General features: G+C 39.6%; 1 protein-coding gene across 2 annotated transcripts in view; it reads left to right on the top strand.

Moving 5' to 3' along the window:
• Nucleotides 1–1,048: 1,048 nt before the first annotated feature.
• RAD21 (RAD21 cohesin complex component) overlaps nucleotides 1,049–19,511 on the top strand; it is a 34,797-nt gene continuing 16,334 nt past the window's right edge. Inside the window, exons 1-4 of one of the 2 annotated variants that reach the window (XM_051843999.2) lie at nucleotides 1,049–1,329; nucleotides 7,956–8,130; nucleotides 14,541–14,670; nucleotides 15,874–15,973. In XM_051843999.2, the coding sequence (XP_051699959.1) occupies nucleotides 7,987–8,130; nucleotides 14,541–14,670; nucleotides 15,874–15,973 (374 nt within the window). In that variant the 5' untranslated portion in view covers nucleotides 1,049–1,329; nucleotides 7,956–7,986. The other variant, XM_051844001.2, reaches the window with a different exon arrangement.

The raw sequence follows: 19,511 nt of genomic DNA, 5'->3' as shown, positions 1-19,511 counted from the left end.
GCAAAAAATTTGTCTATATTTAAACAAGCCTGCTACTATGTGTTATAATATATGGTTCTGTAACGCTTTTATCTCACAAAAAAAGGTCTCAGGGCTCTGTGTGTGTGTGTGTGTGAGAGAGAGAGAGAGAGAAATCATGAAACAATAAGACATATAACACAGCTGCTTTTAGATGGGTACTCAAACCAGTGGCAACATCCAGTTTCTCAAAAGGAAAGCAAACCACTTTTAACTGAAGGAAGATTAAATCTGTAATTGAAATCTGTCCTGTCAAGGTATTAGCCCAATAAACTGCAAAATTTGACAAATGCGCATTTATCAGGTATGCCCAGGTAGAGAAAATGCTGACAGCAGTAAGTCCTTCGGGAAACCCGACACTTCAGTGAAGCAGGTGAATATGTTGATCCGGTGGGACTCTGAACCAGAACAGAAAATGCACCTTATCAAAAGAATCAAATCCAGCTGACTTAGAAGACCCAGTTACACTGTTCAGCAATAAACTGTACAGAGATCCATAAATGAAAAAGTGGACTCGGGGTTAAGTAACGTTATCTACAGCCAGGAACTGGACACAATAGTAAGCTAGTCTTCCATCTGCATCTGTTCTTCCTGGTACTATTCCTCCCTAACTAAACCGCAAGCTTCATGAAGGGAGGAATGACCGCCATTGTTTTCATCACTACCTCCCCAGCCTAGTCAGCACATGGGGCACAAGGCCCTCTATTCGTTGACTGAATGAATGAACCCCTAGATTTCACTGTTAAAGGTTTTGTGTTACCTTCCTCGCTAAAGAGCATTCAAGTGAATTTTTGTCTCAAAGGCACAAAAATTCCACATCTACAATCTATTTTCTTTAAAACAAGTGCAAGAATAACAGGAGACCCCATAAGTCGCGGGACCTACAAGCACCGCGCGTGCGCTATTCGCTAATGCCGTACACGGAAAGCCCCTCCCGCAAGAGAATCACCTTTGCGCATGCTCAGTGACGAGCTCCCGCTCAGTGGGCGGGTTCCAAAGAAAAGGAAATGGTCGCTGCGCCTGCGTCGCTCCTTCTGGGTCTTAGGCCGGCTGCGCAGGCGCACAGGTACCATTTTGACCGTAAACATCCTGCCGATTTGAACCGTGGATTTGGGCGGCAGGAAGAGCCGCGGCGTAACGGCAGCCATCTTGTTTGTTTGAGTGAATTGGAAAGGAGGCGGCGGCTGTGGCGCCGGCGGGAGCCGCTCCGAAGCTACACCTCGCCAAGGCTCCCCCTTTCCCCGCCCCCTCCCCCGACCCTTTTCCCCTCCCCGGGCCACCCAGCGCGCCCAACTCCCAGCGGAGAGCTAGGTAAGAAAACTCGGCCGACCCCGTCTTTCCCTCCGGCTCCCTCCCCCACCCCTTCGCCGCCGTCGGGGTGCCGGACTCGGGGGTGGGAGGGCGAGGGCAGCGCTCGCCGCGCCCCCGCGTGCTGCACCTCCGTGCCCCGGAGCGACGGCGCTGTCGGCCCAGGCCGCTTCGCCCTGGGCCCGCCCTCGTCTGGGACCCGCGCGCAGGCTGGGCCCGCATCATCGCTGATTCGGTCACAAATGGTTCTGGTCCCTTCTGAGACCAACAAAAGCCGTTACTCGGGCGGTCAGCTCCCCTTGTCGCCCGGAGAAGGCAGAGGGCGGCTTGGGCCGCGGAGGGAGGAGAAGAGGTTTGAACGAGCGCGCTCTGGGCGCCGGGCCGCCTCCTCGGGTAAAAAATGGCTGGCTGGGAAGACGCGGGCTTCGGGGCGGGAGGCGGTGTTGGCGGGCCCGGCAGCCGCGGTGCCAGCCCGGAGGGGCCGCAAGCGGCGGCTGCGCCCGGGGGTGGGGGCGGGCGCCGGGGCTGTGCGGGCCCCGCCGCTTCGGTCGGGATGGGGCTGGAGGGCGCAGGGGCCCCCGGCCGCGCGGGCTGCTTGCTGCTGCTCCCCCCATGTTTCTAAAAAAGACAGCTTTTACGTTGGGAATATGCAATGTTGGACAGAACGGTAGAAAACGTGACGCGGGGGTTGGGGGGGGGGGGCTGCTTCTGATTCTTAGGAAATGAGCATCCTTGGTTTTCCCCTCCACTTCTCTAATGGTTTCTTTAAATGCTTAGGCAGTCAGGTGTTGTGGAGACACTCCGGGGGAGGTGTGTGTCTGACATGCTTGCTGCCTGCTCGGTTGCGGAGAAAGGCTTGCAAACAGTCTGAAAAGTGGGTGACACCGTGGGGTCGTGCCGCCAGGTTTAGCGGCTTTCTTCAACTCTGGAGAAAGGACACGCCGCGGGATTTGTTCTCTCTGATCTGTGTGTCCTCAGCGTTCAGAAACTCGTTTATGTGACGGGTTTCTGGTGAATGCTTTGTGCCTGTCTGCTTGTCTTGTCGAGTTTCTGTTTGCTCTCATCGTACTGTTTGTAATAACCATTGATTTTTCTGGAAAAAAGAAATCTTAAAATGAGGGTGACTGACAGCGTGCTGTGTGAGTCTTCAGAGTCTGGAGACGCTTTCCTAAGTTGTAGAGTTATTAAATATCTGTGTTTAGTGTGGGAGGAAACTAATTATTTTTGGAAAGGCACGGATGAGGACATACGCCATATCCGATGATGAAATTATTTAACAGTTTGCATGGTTGAAGTGACAGCAGTGCATACCTAATGAACATAGTGCTTTCTATACACACATCAAAACTACCTAGACTTCACGTTTTTGTGTTTATGCCTTTATTAGTATGCTGTAGAATTATGCTTCCCACTTGAAGTGGCATATGATTTAAGTATACTTAAAATTAAGAGTTTTCTTTTGATGAATTCTTGTTTAACAAAACGTAGAACATTTGAACAGTCTTCTACTTTTGCAGTCTGGGACACTTGAGAAATGATTGTGTTTTTGTTAAATTTTTATATCAGAGTTCAGCAAGATCATGCTGACTAGTTAATGTTATGCTGCAAGGTTTTTCTTGGAAGTTATTGTTTGTATCTATTGTGGCACTGTGTTAAGTATGCTATTCAGTTTTAATTTTCATAGCTCTTGATGAATATTACACCATCTTAAAGCTGAGAAAGCTAGAACTCAGATGTCAAATAACTTACTCTGCTAAACAACTAAGTGAGGAGGGTGCTGAATTGGAATCTAGGACTGTCTGTAGAACCCCTTGGTCAAAAACCAAAAAGAACCAAAAAGGTGGGGAGCTGTGGCCACATACCTTCTTTCCCTGAGTGGCTCACTCTCCACTCCTGGAAGGACTAGCTCTGTTCCTGAATTATGTACTAATGTTTGCCAAGGTTAGTAAATCACCAAATATCAAACTTAGATTTTTTTTTAATAGTAGGAAAACTGAATTACATAGTGATTAATCAGCTTAACTTGCTACTTAATGGCAAAACAAAATTGTTTGGACAGTAAGTGTAGTGGTTTTTACTTTGCATAGATGCTTTTCTTAGACACACACACACACACACACACAGTGTATGAATTTCAAATAGTACAAAAGGGCAAGCCTTGTTTCCCCTGGAGACTCTCCAGAGGTAGCCACTGTTACCAGTTTCATGTGTTTTCCAGATATTTTATGTTTATGCAGGTGTATGTAAATATAGTCAGCCCTCTGTATCTTGAACATTCTGGGTACAGATGCTCCATCTGTGAACCTATTTCTTGATCTGTGTGTGGTTGAATCCACTGGCGCTGCATCTTTAGATAAGTGGGGACAACTCTATATAGCGCATTCTAACCTCTCCTCAATCTAATGTTGAATTTATCCTGGAGATTTTTCCATTTTACTACCAAATTTTATGTCATTGTTTAGGCCTACTTTGTATTCTTTTGTGTAGGTGTATTTATTTTTCAAGTGTGTTATTGGCCAGCTATGTTATTTCTAATGTTTTGTTATTAAGTTACCATAACAAGATAACATAGTGTTACACTTGGAAGTGTGAGCTCTGAAGTTCAACCTCTACCTCTGTTAAATATAGGTGACAGTTGCCTACCTCTGCTTTGTTTTACTGTGTTTAAAATGGGCTAGTATTTGCAATGTAGAATAATCATGATGGAGTTTGGATTCGTAAAATAGTTGATACTTGGTAAGATGGGGTCTGTTTCTGTTAATACTGTTTATATCCAAATATAATTTTTTTAGAAAAAATTACATTTTATTAAATCATATTCTTTTTTTTAACTTTTATTTAATATAAATTTCCAAAGTACAGAATATGGATTACAATGGCTTCCCCCCCATAACGTCCCTCCAACCCGCAACCCTCCCCTTATCCACTCCCTCTCCCCTTCCATTCATATCAAGATTCATTTTCTATTCTCTTTATATACAGAAGATCAGTTTAGCATACATTAAGTAAAGATTTCAACAGTTTGCTCCCACACAGAAAAATACTGTTTGAGTACTAGTTATAGCATTAAATATCCAAATATAATTTAAAAAAAATTTGCCTAATATTTGTCCATTTTAGGGGATACTAAACAGCATTTCAGTATGCATATCAGTGTAAAACAATCAAATCAAGCAGTTAGCATTTCCATCTCTATCCTTTGTTTGGCGCCTACCAGCTGCTCTCTTCCAGTTTTTTGCACACTGTTGTGAACTATAGCTGCCCCACCACACTGTGGAACTCTAGAACCTATTACTTTCTCTCTGTTTTAGTGCCCATTATCCAACCTTTCCTCTCTCTACTGCCCTGCCCTTTTCTAGCCTCTAGTGATCACTATTCTGAATTTGACTGTTTTAATTTCCACATGGAGAACTTGCAGTATTTTTCTTTCTCTGTCTGGCTTATTTCTTATAATGTAATGATCTCCAGTGTCATTCATTTCACTGCAAATGATCTCATTTTTTCATGGCTGAATAATACTCCGTTGTGCATGTATGCCACATTTTCTTCATCCTAGTTATCAGTTGGTGGATATCTAGGTTGAATCCGTATCTTGGCCATCGTGAGTGGCATTGCAGTGAACATGGGCATGTGAATGATCTCGTTAACAGGCTGATTTCATTTCCTTCAGATATATACCCAAGAAATGTGATAGCTGGAGCATATGGTAGATCTATTTTTAGTTTACTGAGGCACCTCCTTACTGTTCTTCATAATGGCTGTACTAATTTGCATTCCTTCCAGCAGGGCTTGAGGGTTCCCTTTTCTCAGCAGTGACTATAGTGAGATGATATCTCATTTGTGGTTTGATCTGCATGTCCCTGACGACTAATGATTCTGAGCACTTGTTCATTTATTTGTTGCCTATTTGTATGTCTTCCTTTATGAAACCAAGTATATCTTTCATATTAATTACTGTAACTGCAATTTCTTATTGAAAAGTATCAAATTTTTATAAGATGTTGCCAGATGATCCTTCAAAGAGATCTTGCCATTTTATGCAACTGATAAGCTAAAGATGGGTGAAGAATTGATAAGGACTGGGAATATTGTACAGTACAAATATCAGCCTCAATTTAGCATGGATTCTTCAGGATAACTGAAATTACTCTTTTGTATTATTGAATATTTCTAAAATATCATTTGACATCAGAGTTAAATTATTTATGATCAATTGAGAAAATGTTGCTTACTGAAAAAAATCATGAAATTGCAAGCCTTCTGAGGTCTTTTTGAAAAGATTTATCAGAATTTCTTATCTTCAAAATATACAGAGACTAATCACCCTTTTTTAAAAAATTGGGTACAGGTTAGTATTACCGAAGAAAAAATTGGCTTACAGAACAACAGTGATTGCATTTTCTTCTTTTTCATATATAAGCCAATAGCTGATCCAGTACTCTTTCCTTTAGTTATTAGGGTGATTTCCTCTTGCTAATTGTTTCCCAGATTAATTTTAGCTTATCTCCTCCCTCCCTCCTGCCTCCATTCCCATGCTGAGAAGGCATCTATTTAGGAATCTCTGCCTCTGCATTGCTGGGATATTTTAGGCATGGGGCTCTGACCAGCAGCTGAAGTGCTGGCCATGAGCTTCTGACACCTGTTGAAGTGCCAGTAGTTTTAACTTTTAAAACCTCTGGACTTTTTTCCATCTGTCAACTATGAGATCACTTGGTGTACCTCATTTACTTACTCATAAAGCACATACTCAGTAATTGTCATTTGGCAAAGTTTCTTAGGAGCTGTCTGTTTATTTGTAACACAATTGTTTGCTTCCATAGTGAAAAAGGGGGTTTGTCATGTGTGACAGTAGCTATTTCTAAGAACTCACTGCCATATTGAATTTCTGTAAAATTCTCTAGGTTTTATTTATAGCACTGTTGGGACAGCTTAAGTTTTCTTTAGCAAACTTTTTAAGGCTTAAAGTATAAGCACTTACTGGAGGCTGCCTTTGATTATGGAAAGCGTATTTTGATCTACCAAATGCTGTGTAGTGAATCAGGAACCTCTGAGCTGTTCCTTTTTAATGCTTTCAACTGAGTGTTTTAATCGGAGTTCTTCCTAGTATAGTATTCCTTAGTTCTTAACTGCAGGTTTGGAAGAAGAAGATTATAATGTGGTGATTGATGATCTCCAAAGAGCTTCAGGTTCAGAAAATGAGAATTTCAGGACCTTTTGCTATTAAGTGGTAGAAGATGGATATGAGGCATACCTGTGTTGTTGTTTTCCTACCATTCCCCTACCCTCCCATACTTCTTGGACATATGTGAAATCTGTTGCCAGTAATATATTGAGTATTGGCAGCTGTTTTTATAAGTCTTAAAATCAGTAGACTAGTTCTTCCCAGTTTTTTATTCTTTTTCAAAATGGTTTTAGCTTTTCTAGTTTCTTTGCCCTTACATACAAATTTTAGGATAATCCTGTCTATTGTTGTAAATAAGTCTCATTAGGATTTTGATGGTTGTTAGTGTTTCGTAAACAAAACAAAAATCTAAGCATACACTTGTCACACTACCCAGCAATTATACTTTAGGACATTTGTCCCAAAGAAAAGTTCACCAGAAGTCACAAGAATATTTCTAACAACTTTATTTGTAAAAGCTAAAGTGTGGAAACAACCCCATGTTCTTGGCAATGAAAAGGAACATACTGTTGGTAAATGTAGCAAGTTAAATGGATCTCAGCATTATGCTAATTCCCAAAATGCCACATTGTATGATTACATTTATAATGACTTCTATATAAGCGCACTTTCATATCTTACTTTAGTCACAAACATTGTGGGAAAATATAGGTAGGAAATCTTTTGGCTAATTCGATTTAAGTCTTTTGGAAAAGAGAAATAACACTTTGCTTACTTAATGTTCTCTTCTGAACTGGAGTTTTCAGGCAGCCTGTCTTTTTTATGAATTAATATATTAGCTTGCTGAAAGAACAGTAACAGCAATATATTTGTAATTCTAAGACTGTTGTCCTAGATTTAATATTTAAATTATGAATAGACAAGTGCTTTTCAAATTCTTGAGTTATGTATCTATGTAATACGTTTTTGAGCCTCAGTTTTTCTAAAAACTGTCTGCCTGGCTTTGCTTGGTGGAATATGAAATGCTTAGTGTGGTGCTTGTCACTAAGTAATTATTGTTTAAAGGCTGTAGCTGAGAATCTCAATTTTTAAATTTGAGATTCTGAAAATGGTAATTTCCACCTTAATTGATAGCTCTTTTTTCTTGCCATGAAAGATATGTTCTCGAGGATTCGGCCTTTACACAGACTATTTCCATTGTCAGTAATCAGGATAGGAATGAAATTAATACTTGATGGAACTTCCAAGAGTTTTACAATGACAGCTTTTACACTTGAACTAACACTTTTAAGCTGACAATAAGACATGAAAGCAGTTTGACTCTTGTTCCTTTTTCCTTCAGCCTTTAATGTGTAAGGATCTTTTTCTTTACCCTCTCAAAATTTAAACAATGAGCTCTGGTAAAATGAATATTACACTTGCATTCACATCTTTAAGATTTCTCATGTCTAAGTAAATATTTCAGTTCTCATATGGTGCTTATATTAAGTTTCTCTCTCTCTCTCAGGTTTCTTCCTGTTTGATAGTCAACCAGCACAATGTTCTACGCACATTTTGTCCTCAGTAAAAGAGGGCCTCTGGCCAAAATTTGGCTAGCGGCCCATTGGGATAAGAAGCTAACCAAAGCCCATGTATTCGAGTGTAATTTGGAGAGCAGTGTGGAGAGTATCATCTCACCAAAGGTATGTTTGCTATTAGTATTCGTATTCACTTTGTTTACTGATGTGTGAAATGGAACTTAAAAAAACAGCTTTTTAGGCAGGAATCTGTATATTGGAGGCAAAGAAAATCCATAGATTGCCCACAGTTTTCTGTATTAGATTATGTGTTTATCACCTCTAGATGTGATTTGATGTGATCACAATTTGATATTCTCTTTAAAAATTCCTTAGAGATGTTTTTATGTTTGAATAGCAAATAAGCATGAGGTTGGGGCAATATGCAGATACTTTACATTCCTATTTCTGGGTGCATTTATACTTAGTTTATAGGTATATGATATATGAATTGACAGAATATGCAAAATAAGGTACTCATGTTTAGGGGCCAGCTATAACCTGTCCACCTAGTAAATACTGCCCATACTACCTCATTTACCTACGTAACCTTTCAAACGTACTTGTGGTTTCTTGAAGATACCAAGCTTTTTCCCTAGCTTAGAAGTTTTGCACCAGCTTTGCATTTTCCAAGGAGCATCTTCCTATAGATATTTGTTCCCTTAATTACTGTCTGTCTCCCGTTGGGATGGAAGCTTCATGAGTTTCTTTTACCTTGCTTTGTATACTGATCTGTATGTAGAGGAACTTTTAATAACTTTCTCTGAAAGTGGTCTGAAGCAGTAATTTCCATGTTGATATTTCTCAGATAGTATAGTTTAAAGCAATACGAGGTTTTTGCTTTAACAAAAAGGATCTTAAAACACACAGATGCAGCTACCATTTACTATTAAAATTGGGATTTCGTTGAAGAACAGACAAGTTGACTTAAAATTCATGAAGAACTAATTTCAAAGGAAAAATTCTGAAATACAAATTTACATGTATGTTCACATCTGCACATCTGTGTTTTAAAGGTCCTTTCCTATACCTTGCATACACCACATGCAAACACCAGTTATCCCATAGTGGAGATGTTCCAGATTACACATGCATGGACTGGCAGCATGAGGAAGTACTCTCAGAATCTCCAGTTTGGCCAAGTATCGGCATAATGTGTTAAATAAGAGGAATTCTTAAGAGGGGGAAATCTCAAAGGAATAAAACTGGGGATGTAGCACAGAGTTGGTCAGAAAAGTTACATGGTAAAGTTTATGTTTTAGGTTGGGAAAGTAAAAGTTTGTGCTTAGAGCAAATTTTCACTTGTCTGTGGACTTTTTCCTGGTTTTAGAGTTACAGCTGATGCAATTTATTGACATAGTGTTGAAGTCATTGCTTTCCTGCATATCTAAGACAATTCTAATTTGAAAATTTTAATAAAAGAAAAACAAACATCTTACTCTAAAAAAGGAAAATAAACGATGTATAGTTCTGTACTTAGCGAAAACTTTAATATTTTGGTATGATTATTGGGCTTTTGGAAATTTATGTATTCAAATAGTTTTTTGTTTTTAAAGACTTGTTTATTTGAAAGACAGTTACAGAGAGAGAGGAGAAACAGAGACCTTCCATCTGCTGATTCACTCCCCAGATGGCTATAATAGCAGGGCTACGCTAGGCCAAAGCCAGGAGCTTCTTCTGGGTCTCCCATGTGGTCCAGGCATCCAAGCATTTGGGCCATCCTCCGCTGCTTTCCCAGGCAACATTAGCAGGAAGTTGAATCAGAAATGGACAAGCTGGCGCCCATATGGTATGCTGGCACTACAGGCCGTGGCTTTAACCCACTAAACTGCAACACGGGCCTTGCACAGTTTTTAATGCCTGTACACAGAAACCACTTTCCATTGTTTTTTTAAGATTTATTTTTATTTGAAAGGCAAAGCCACAGAGAGAGAGATTCCATCCACTGGTTCACTCCCCAAATGGCCGCAACGGCCAGGGCTGGGCCAGCCTGGAGCCAAAAGCCTCTTCTGGGTCTCCCATGTGGGTGCAGGAGCTCAAGCACTTGGGCTGTCCTCTGCTGCTTTCCCAGGCGCGTTAGCAGGGAGCTGGATCAGAAGTGGAGCAGCAGGCATTCAAACTAGCACCCGTATTGGATGCTGCAATCAAGGCGGCAGCTTTATCTGCTATACCACAATGCTGGCCCCATGTTAAGTTGTTTTGTAGCAGGACTGCACTTTGTTGGTGGCTCTGTCATTATTTTTAGGGGTCTCTGAATATAGATTTAGACCTTACATCCTTAAAAAAATCAATCAAAATGAATTATAGACCTAACTGTAAAACACAAAACAATATAAGCAATATAAAGCTACCAGGAGAAAAATCCAGATGACTTTGGGTTTGGGAGTGACTTTTTACATATAGCTCCAAAGCCATGCTCCATGAAAGGAAGAATTCATAAGTTGGACTTCATTAAAATAAGATCTCTATTCTGCAAGACATTGTCCAGAGAATGAAAACACAAATAACAGGCTGGGAGACAATGTTGTAAAACACTTAAGTGATCAAGGACTGTTAGACAAAATATACAAAGAACTCCTGGAACTCAGTAGTAAGAAAACAAGTAACTTGATTTAAAAACAGGCCAATATTAACATCACCACACCATTGTCTGGAAAATGCAGATTAAATCAAGATACTACTACCTACCTATTAGAATGGCCAAAATCCAAAACATACACCACCCCAAATGCTGATGAAAATCTGGCAAAACAAGATATGTTCATTCATTGCAGTGGTAATACAAAATGATTCAACAACTGTAGAAGACAAACTACTGTTGCTGTGCGGCCCAGGAGTCTTACTCCATGGTATTTATTCAGTGTAGCTGAAACTTAGTTTTGTATAAAAACATGCACACTGATGTTTATGGCAGCTTTATTCATAATTGCCAGAACTTGGAAGCAGCTTGCGTATCCTTCACTAGGTGGTACATCTAGACTGTGATATATTATTCAGTGCTAAAAAGAAATGGGATACGAAGCCATGAAAAGATATGAAGGGACTTCAAATGCATTCAGGTAATTCAATTTAAAAAGGCTACTTTATGATCCCAGCTGTAAGATACTCTGGAAAAGGCAAAACTCTGGAAACATGAAAAGATGGAGGGGATTAGAGAAGAAAAGGAGAGACGAATAGGTAAAACCCAAAGGTTTTTTGTTGTTGTTGTTTTGTTTTGAAGATTTATTTATTTGAAAGAGCTATAGAGAGGGAGAGACCGAGCTCTTCCATCTGCTGGTTCACTCTCCAGATGGCCACAATGGCCAGTCCTGGGCCAGTTGGAAGCCAAGAGCTCCATCTGAATCTCCCACGTGGGTAGCAAGGGATCAGGCAGTTGAGCCATCCTCCGCTGCCTTTCTGATGCTGTGACAAGGAGTTGGATCAGAAGTGGAGTAGCCGGGACTGGAACTGGCACTCATATGGAATGCTGGCGTCAGCTTTACCTGCTACATCTCAACACTAGCCCCGAGGATTTTTTTAAGAACAGTTAAACTATTCTGCCTGACACTATACTGATGAAACATCTCATTATACATTTATCTAAACTTAAAGAATGTACTATATCAAGAATGAATCTTAACAAACTGTGAACTCATGGTGGTGATGATGTGCTGGTCAAATTTATAAGTTATAACTTTGATGCTGATGTTGATAATACAGGAAACTGTATGTAGAGGCACAGGGGTACATGGGAAATCACTGTACTTCATTCCCAGTTCTGCTCTAAACCTAAACTGTTTTTAAAAAGTCATTTTTGAAAAGAAAACTGACAGAGATGTGAACAGAGCTGACCTGAATCCAGTCATGTAACAGTGTACTTTAATGCTGTTTTTACACACAAAACAGCTTGTGCACGTGCATGTGCACACTTGGCACAAATAAAATATATTCTGTACATACTTACAGAAAAGCCTAGAAGGCCTAACAAAGTATTAACATTTTCAGTAAGTGGTAGGATTATAGAGGTTTTGTTTACCCATTTAGTAGAATTTCTTATTACATTTCGCATCACATTCTCAGTCTTTCCTTAAAGATTTTTAGGAATATAATAGATGGGCCCAGTGATAAACTGATCTTTTAAGATTTTTGATGTGCATTAACAGTGTACTCTCTAGTGACATAACATGAGTTTGCACTGCTAGTCAAATTATATGAGAATGTGTTTTCTATTTTCTTAGAGTTTATGCTTACTGAGATAAGTAAATGATTGTACTCTGTACTTGAAATTGATATTTGTGGCTAATCGTTTATTATCTATAAACTAGTATCAAGAGAGTTTCGAATTAAAAGGATAATAGATTTTTTGTAGTATGTGCAGAGTACTTTGCATCTGCATTAGGTATGAGATAGTCTGACATCTGAAGGTACACATTAACAGCCATAAAGCACAGCATACAGTATAGGAATAATGTAAAAGCTTGCAGTGTGTTTTGTAAGAGCGAATGAATAATTTAATTTTAAAAAATAATTTCTAAGTTGGTTTTTATTTTTAAGATATTCCTACAGAATCAACTGACCTGAAAATTTGTTTGCTTTATTGTGTGTTTTTTGTGGGGAAGTGTTGGTTTCATTGTTTAGAACATGTGTCAGGTATGTGGTTCCATTGCAACTGCAAGTTAGTGTGCTTGTTCTCTTTTTCACCCATTGAAAGAGTCACCATCATCCTTTGCAGAACTGTCACTGAATATATATAGCTTGTGGTCTTCATTGCACTGACTGTAAAAGTGTCATATTTCCTTTTACATTTTCATAGGCTAAACTCTGAATGAAACTAATCCAGAAAAAAAGCTTTTGCAAACACCTTTTTGAATTATATAATTCAAATAATATAGACAAGGAAATGATGAAAGAGATTTTTTTCTCTAACTTAGATGAAAATATAAATTTTAAATTTACTAAAACCACATAAAAGGAGATTGTGTTTTTCTGTTAGCAATTTTAATTGGAAGTTAATTTTGTATCACGGATTTATCATCTGGCAAGTCTTAGATTTTATCACAAATTTGTTATAATTTGGGATACCTAAAAATTTTAGCAGTAAACTTCATACTTGCTGTAAACTATATGAAATGGCCATAAATACAGAGTCAGAGTCATAAGTCTTAGAATATTGTGGAGCATTTATGTATAATACAAAAATACACTTTATTTTATAAGTAACATGTTAATCATAATTTAAATTTTGGGCAAATGTTTCCCAACTTTATGCATTATGATTTGGGAGATGATCTGGCAGAGTTTGCATTCAGATTATCTTGTTCTCAAAGTAAATTTTCCTGACTATAGCCACAGGAATGTTGAATACTTTAGATTGTATGTTTACTTGTCATTCTTTTCCCAGCTGATTCTCACCCCACACTGGATTTCACATTAGCATTGATCAAGATCTGCCTTGAAAGAAAATAGGCTGGAGGGGGGTGGGCAGTATGGAGGGGTGTATTTTCTAGTGAAAAAAGATGAGTACTGTTTTTCTTTCTGTTTCCCTCAATCAAGTAAAAATACTCAATGAAAAGTGGTTTAAACAATGAGTGGCTTTTTACTTAACTAGAAATTTGGAATGAGAAAGATCTAGGATTGGTTCAGTAGTTTGGGCTGAACAAATTCTGGTTGTTGACTGCAAGCAGCTCTAAGCCCTACCTAGTTAAAATGCAGAAGAGAGGGAAAGAAGAAAGAGATACATTCTTGTTGGGAAAATCTCAGAAAATCTGTCATACTTTATACTTCTTGGCTGAACTGTGATACATGCCTACTCAATAACAAATATTAGCAGAGAAGAATGAGGTAATCCTTCAAGCCTGGAGACATTTGCTTCTGAAACAATCAGCCTTCAGTTTGCCAGCAATGAGCAGTGGCTGTGGATTGGTAACCCACAGTATCACAGGCTCCTTAGGGTACAGAGGACTTATTGGATGGAATAGTTGAGTTTCTGCTTCATATCTGTGAACAGAGTAGTTTGGTAACTACCTTCATGTCTATGTTATTTTTTTTTTAAAGATTTATTTATTTATTCGAAAGAGTTACACAGAGGAGAGGCAGAGAGAGAAAGAGCAAGGTCTTCCATCCAATGGTTCACTCCCCAGTTGGCTACAACAGCCGGAGCAATGCTGATCCGGAGCCAGGAGCCTCTTCTGGGTCTCCCTCACAAGTGCAGGGGCCCAAGGACTTGGGCCATCTTCCACTGCTTTCCCAGGCCATAGCAGAGAACTGGATTGGAAGTGGAGCAGTCGGGTCTTGAACTGGCGCCCATATGGGATGCCAGCACTTCAGGCCAGGCCACAGTGCCAGCCCCCATGTCTATGTTAATTCATGAATTACTGTGCAATCTATCTTTTCAGGATACTTGGGGAATTCAGATAGACAATAAGAAAGTATAGTTGATTAGAAGGCAAATTTTAAAAATAAAGGGTATACAAGGAAAGTAAAAATTCCCTCTAATGATTACCTTTAAAACTGTACAATTAACTGGAAAGTACATAATATGAATATTTTCTTTGTAGGTGAAGATGGCATTGCGAACATCGGGACATCTTTTACTGGGAGTAGTTCGAATCTATCACAGGAAAGCCAAATATCTTCTTGCAGACTGTAATGAAGCATTCATTAAGATAAAGATGGCTTTTCGGCCAGGTATCGTTGAATTTGATTCTAATGAATTTGAGATCTAACATTTTATCTAAAAGGAAAATATTTTAGGAAAAAGCTGTGATATCTTGAATGATTTTTACCATACATGATCACTAAGTGCATTTTGTTTAAAATAACATGCTCTTTGTTTACTTTTGCCAATTTTTTCTTTTTTAATATTTTATTTTTTTGAAAAGCAGAGTCGGAGAGAGGGAGACAGAGGTCTTCCCTCTGCTGGTTAACTCCCCAAGTGACTACAACAGCCAGAACTAGGCCAGGCTGAAGCCAGGATTCAGGTACTTGTTCTAGGTCTCCCACACAGGTGCAAGGACCCACCAAGCACTTGGGCTATATCACCTGCTGCTTTCTCAGGCCCATTAGCAGGGAGCTGGATTGGAAGTGGAGAAACTGGGTTGTGAAGCTGTGCCCATATGGGATGCCACTGCACCACCACACCAGCCCCTATTTTTCTTTTTTTTTTTTAAGGATTTATTCATTTATTTAAAAGAGCTACACAGAGAGAGAAGAGGAGAGAGAGAGAAAGTCCTCCATCTGCTGGTTCATTCCCTAGTTGGCCACAAAGGCCAGAGCCGCGCCATTCTGAAGCCAGGAGCTTCCTCTGGGTGCAGGTGCAGGAGCCCAAGAACTTGGGCCATCTTCTGCTTTCCCAGACCACAGCAGAGAGCCGGATTAAAAGTAGAGCAGCCGAGACTCAAACCAGTGCCCACATGGGATGTCGGCACTGCAGGCAGTGGCTTCACCCACTACACCATAGCACTTTTTTATCTTTTTTAAAGTAATACATTTTACAGATAGCTGATAATGTAGAGTAAAATATAAAAAACAGTAAAATTGTGTTATCCCACTCTCCCTAAAATAACCAATTTCTTTTAACATTTACAGTATTCCTTTATAGTCATTTTCCGTCAAATTTCATGCTTAAGTAGAAAACTGTCATTAGTACTTACTTGTTAATGTGTCTTTTTAAAGATTCATCAACTTAGTGTATAAATTACTGCTTTAATTTGTTTTAATAAAACAAGTATAATGGTTTATGATGGAAAAACAGAAGTACTGTGCTTCAAGGTACTTTGTATCTGTTACCATTCTTCTTATAATCATAGGAAATTGTAACCACTCTGTCTCCCTCTGGTCCCTAGATAATCTGTGGTGTAGTCAGTCCTTCAAGCTTTTTTTCTTTTCCAGGTGTTGTTGACCTTCCTGAAGAAAACCGTGAAGCAGCTTACAATGCCATTACTTTACCAGAAGAATTTCATGATTTTGATCAGCCACTGCCTGACTTAGAGTATGTTTGTCTTTTTCCTTTTTAGTTATTTACTTATTAGACCAAAAACATACTACTGGTTTCCAAATCTATAGTTTTCATTTGAATGTTTTGAAATTGAGTTAATATGTAACTGAAATGTACATGCTTTCATTTAGGATAATTGTGTGCATGTGTGTGTGTACACATATATGTATATAAAACCTAGAAAGTGTTTCTTCTAGAAGAAAATCACATGAATGTCAACTTTTTAACACATCTAAGATATGAGAATTCTGATGTTCTTAGGACCAAAGCGTGTAGTTTTCCATGTGTGTGCTTTACTTGATGACATCAGTAGACTAACATTTGATGATATTTTTAAGAGGTATAAAAGTCAACTACTGGTTCTCTTCCTGGTCTAGGTATACTCAGAGCCAGAATTTTGTGCATTTTTTGTTTAATAAAGATAAAATAACTATGAAGTACAGAAAAGGGTCATTGTCACAACACATATTTAAGAGGACAGAGCATAGAAATGACTATTATAGCAGACTACTGTAATATATTTCCCTCTTCTCATGTCCTTAAAGTCCCAGCTATCATACCATGATTGGGTGCAGGCGAGGGCCCACACACTGTCGTGGTGGTGGGACTTAACGTTCTTTAACAAGAGGCACTGGAGACAAGTTGCGGTGAACATGTCTGCCTTATTAACGACCAAGCACACCTTTTAAAGGGCAGGCAGAAGGAGTGTAACTAACTAATTCAGGGCAATACTAATTCTATAGGGTGAAGCTGATATTGGTGCTTCTCCAGTCAGCTAGAAGGTCACGTAGGCTAGTAGCTCTCCTGATGGACCCGGGCTACACCTGGGAGGAGTTTACCTGATTGGCAGAAGTGGGGGGCGGGGAATGTGCCTAGAGCATCTGCAGCCTGCCAGCAGTCAGGCTAACCTGCATGAGCTAGGCAGGCAGGTACAAGATCACCCACATCTCCCCGCTGTGTTTTAGGGTGGATATGACCCTACTTAGTGTGGCACGCAACAAGCCAAAACCCACAGTAAGCTTTGGGTTAACTTGAAGAGTGCCTAGTGTGAGGGTTAAAGACAGGGAGGAAAAAGAAGGGAAAAGGGGCTGAGCCCACTGTGTTCTGATTGGCAGGTGGGTGCACAAGTGTGGTCAGGGAGGGGCATGGGATCACACAGGGGGCATGGTGAAGGTATGGTCTTTCAGCTCACAAACCTAATCCTATATACTTGCCTACATCATTCCCCCTTCAGAGACTCCATTCCCTTAATCCTAAAAGATGTTGAAGGGCATAGAATCATCACATCTTCTGTAGCTGCTTCCTGCTTATGAGGGGCATAGTACAGGCCCTGCCTCTCTTGGGTCTAGAATTCTCTTGCTCATCAAATGAATTTGCTTTGTGAGCTGGAGCAGTCTCGGTCATCGCCAATGTGTGTGTACCCTCTATGGTCAGTTATTCCCAGAAGTTCTGAACCATGTAAGTTAGTTTATTGGCACAAGCAAAACTGGAACCAGATCAATTGCAACTGGAGTGCCCCTTTAAGATGAAAAGAACATATCTTACAGACTCCCAGATAGTGGGTGGTGATAGATTATAAACCCATTTAGCTTAAGCATAGAGCATTATAATAGAAGAACACATTAGGAGTTTCATTGTCAGTAAAAGTTCCCAGAGAGAATCAAAAGAGGAGGCAAGCACAAGTCTTGATGTGAGGAAAGCAAAGGCTTTACTTACCTTTTGCTTAAGATCTCTGATTGGCTAACAGGAACAACCAGACATGTCTTTTTAGTTCACCTGTGAAGACTTAAGAGGTAGATGTTTAATCCTAATTTCACTTGTCTGTAGCATCTGGTAAAGTCCCTTTCATTTAAGCTGCAACTGATCTGAAGAGGATCTTTATATGAATGGCTTACTCAGGAATTCCCTAATGTTGGAGCTTTTGTTAAAAGCTCCTTAATTCCTTGGAACACGTTCTGTAGCTCCCCTGTCCAGCACAGTGTGTCTGTGTCAGGGCCTTTTAAAACAAATACAAAGGCTTAGAATCCATATTCCAAAGAATCCTGCCATCAGTAATTCCCAATGTTGGAGTTTCTGTTAGAAGCCCCTTAATTTGGAACAACTGTAGCTACCCTTTCCAGCATTGTCTTCATCAGTGCTTTTTAAAGCTGTATACTAAAGCTTGGAATCCATACTCCACTGAATCCTGCTGTTTCCAGAAATATCTTTAGATGCCTTTTTAGTCAATGAAGACCATAAATATAAAAAATAGCTTCCCTTCTTTTGATTGAAAGAGCACACTTTTCTGGAGTTAGAACATATCCTAGGAAATCTACCTCTAGTTTAGGAACCTGAGTTTTGTTTGGGGAAATTCTGTATCCTTGTTTTCCCAGATTCTGGGTTTAGTGTGATACAGAAGAACTTGTCCCTTAGGCAAAGGTTTAGCACATAAGGGGCAGTGAAATAATTGTCTGATTAGTAGTCCTGAGGCCTTTAACCAATCTGTACTCTGTATTTGACCTTATGTTAAAACATACAAGTTAGGAATCTCACAGAGAGACTTGGGTCCAAGAGTTCACATTTGAGGCACTTAATAAACTTTAAAAAAAATGCCTAAGAATGCAGGCAATGGAATTTAACACTTAAACATAACTAGAGCTTATGACACATAAGAATACTTCACACTAAAGGTAAATCTTTGGTAACCAGTTTTACCGTTAATGTTAATACTGTAACTCTTTGAGGACAGAGGTCCTGTATGGAAAGGTAGTACACAGTGACTCCTGTTGTTAATTAACAATTAACATTTATGCATGGCGTCAGTGATCACCCAAGACTCTTGACATGAGCTGCCTAGGCTGTGAAAACCTTTTGAATCAGACAAAGCCATAAGCAAAGTGGATGTTCTCTCCTCTCTTCAGAGAAAAGTACATGACTAATTCTTTCCACTGGAGTTTCACCCAGAGGTTCTCCATGTAGGGACACTTTTTACACAAGTGTCCTGGCATTTCACGCCTGAAATGCTCTTGTGGGCCTTTTTAGCCAGACCAGGATGCCTTTAAGGGCTGACTCTGAGGTTACTGAGTGCTGCTTAGAGCAGTTGCCATTCTATGAGTCTGCTCTATGGACTGCTTCCCGTGTTGGAGCATTTACTCCTCTTTAATTCTGTTTATTATTAGCAGTAAACATTTAATTCTATTAATATGATCACGTTAACAGTCCCATCTATATGAACATTTTAAATCTTAATCCTGTCTATATGACCACTTTAAAACTTAATCCTATCCATATGATTAATCCTACTTAATATGATCACTTTAAAACTTCAGATGTTAATTTTTACCATCTAGCCCAAGGGGATTTGGGATCCCCTGGCAAGGTTTTAAACTGTACCCTTAGAAGTGAGTCTGTATCCTACATGCCGAGCTATACAACTTTACAGTTTCTTTGTAGGACCTGAGAAGATGAAAACAGAAGCAGCTCTTTGCAAGCATGATTATCCTTAAGCATTTGACATGGATACATTACATTAGTTATAATTCCTTTAACATTT

This window comes from Oryctolagus cuniculus, chromosome 6 (genome assembly GCF_964237555.1).
Source record: "Oryctolagus cuniculus chromosome 6, mOryCun1.1, whole genome shotgun sequence".
NCBI classification, from domain to species: domain Eukaryota; kingdom Metazoa; phylum Chordata; class Mammalia; order Lagomorpha; family Leporidae; genus Oryctolagus; species Oryctolagus cuniculus.
The sequence above is the reverse complement of the archived record's forward strand: the minus strand, read 5'-3'. Positions and strand labels throughout refer to the sequence as shown.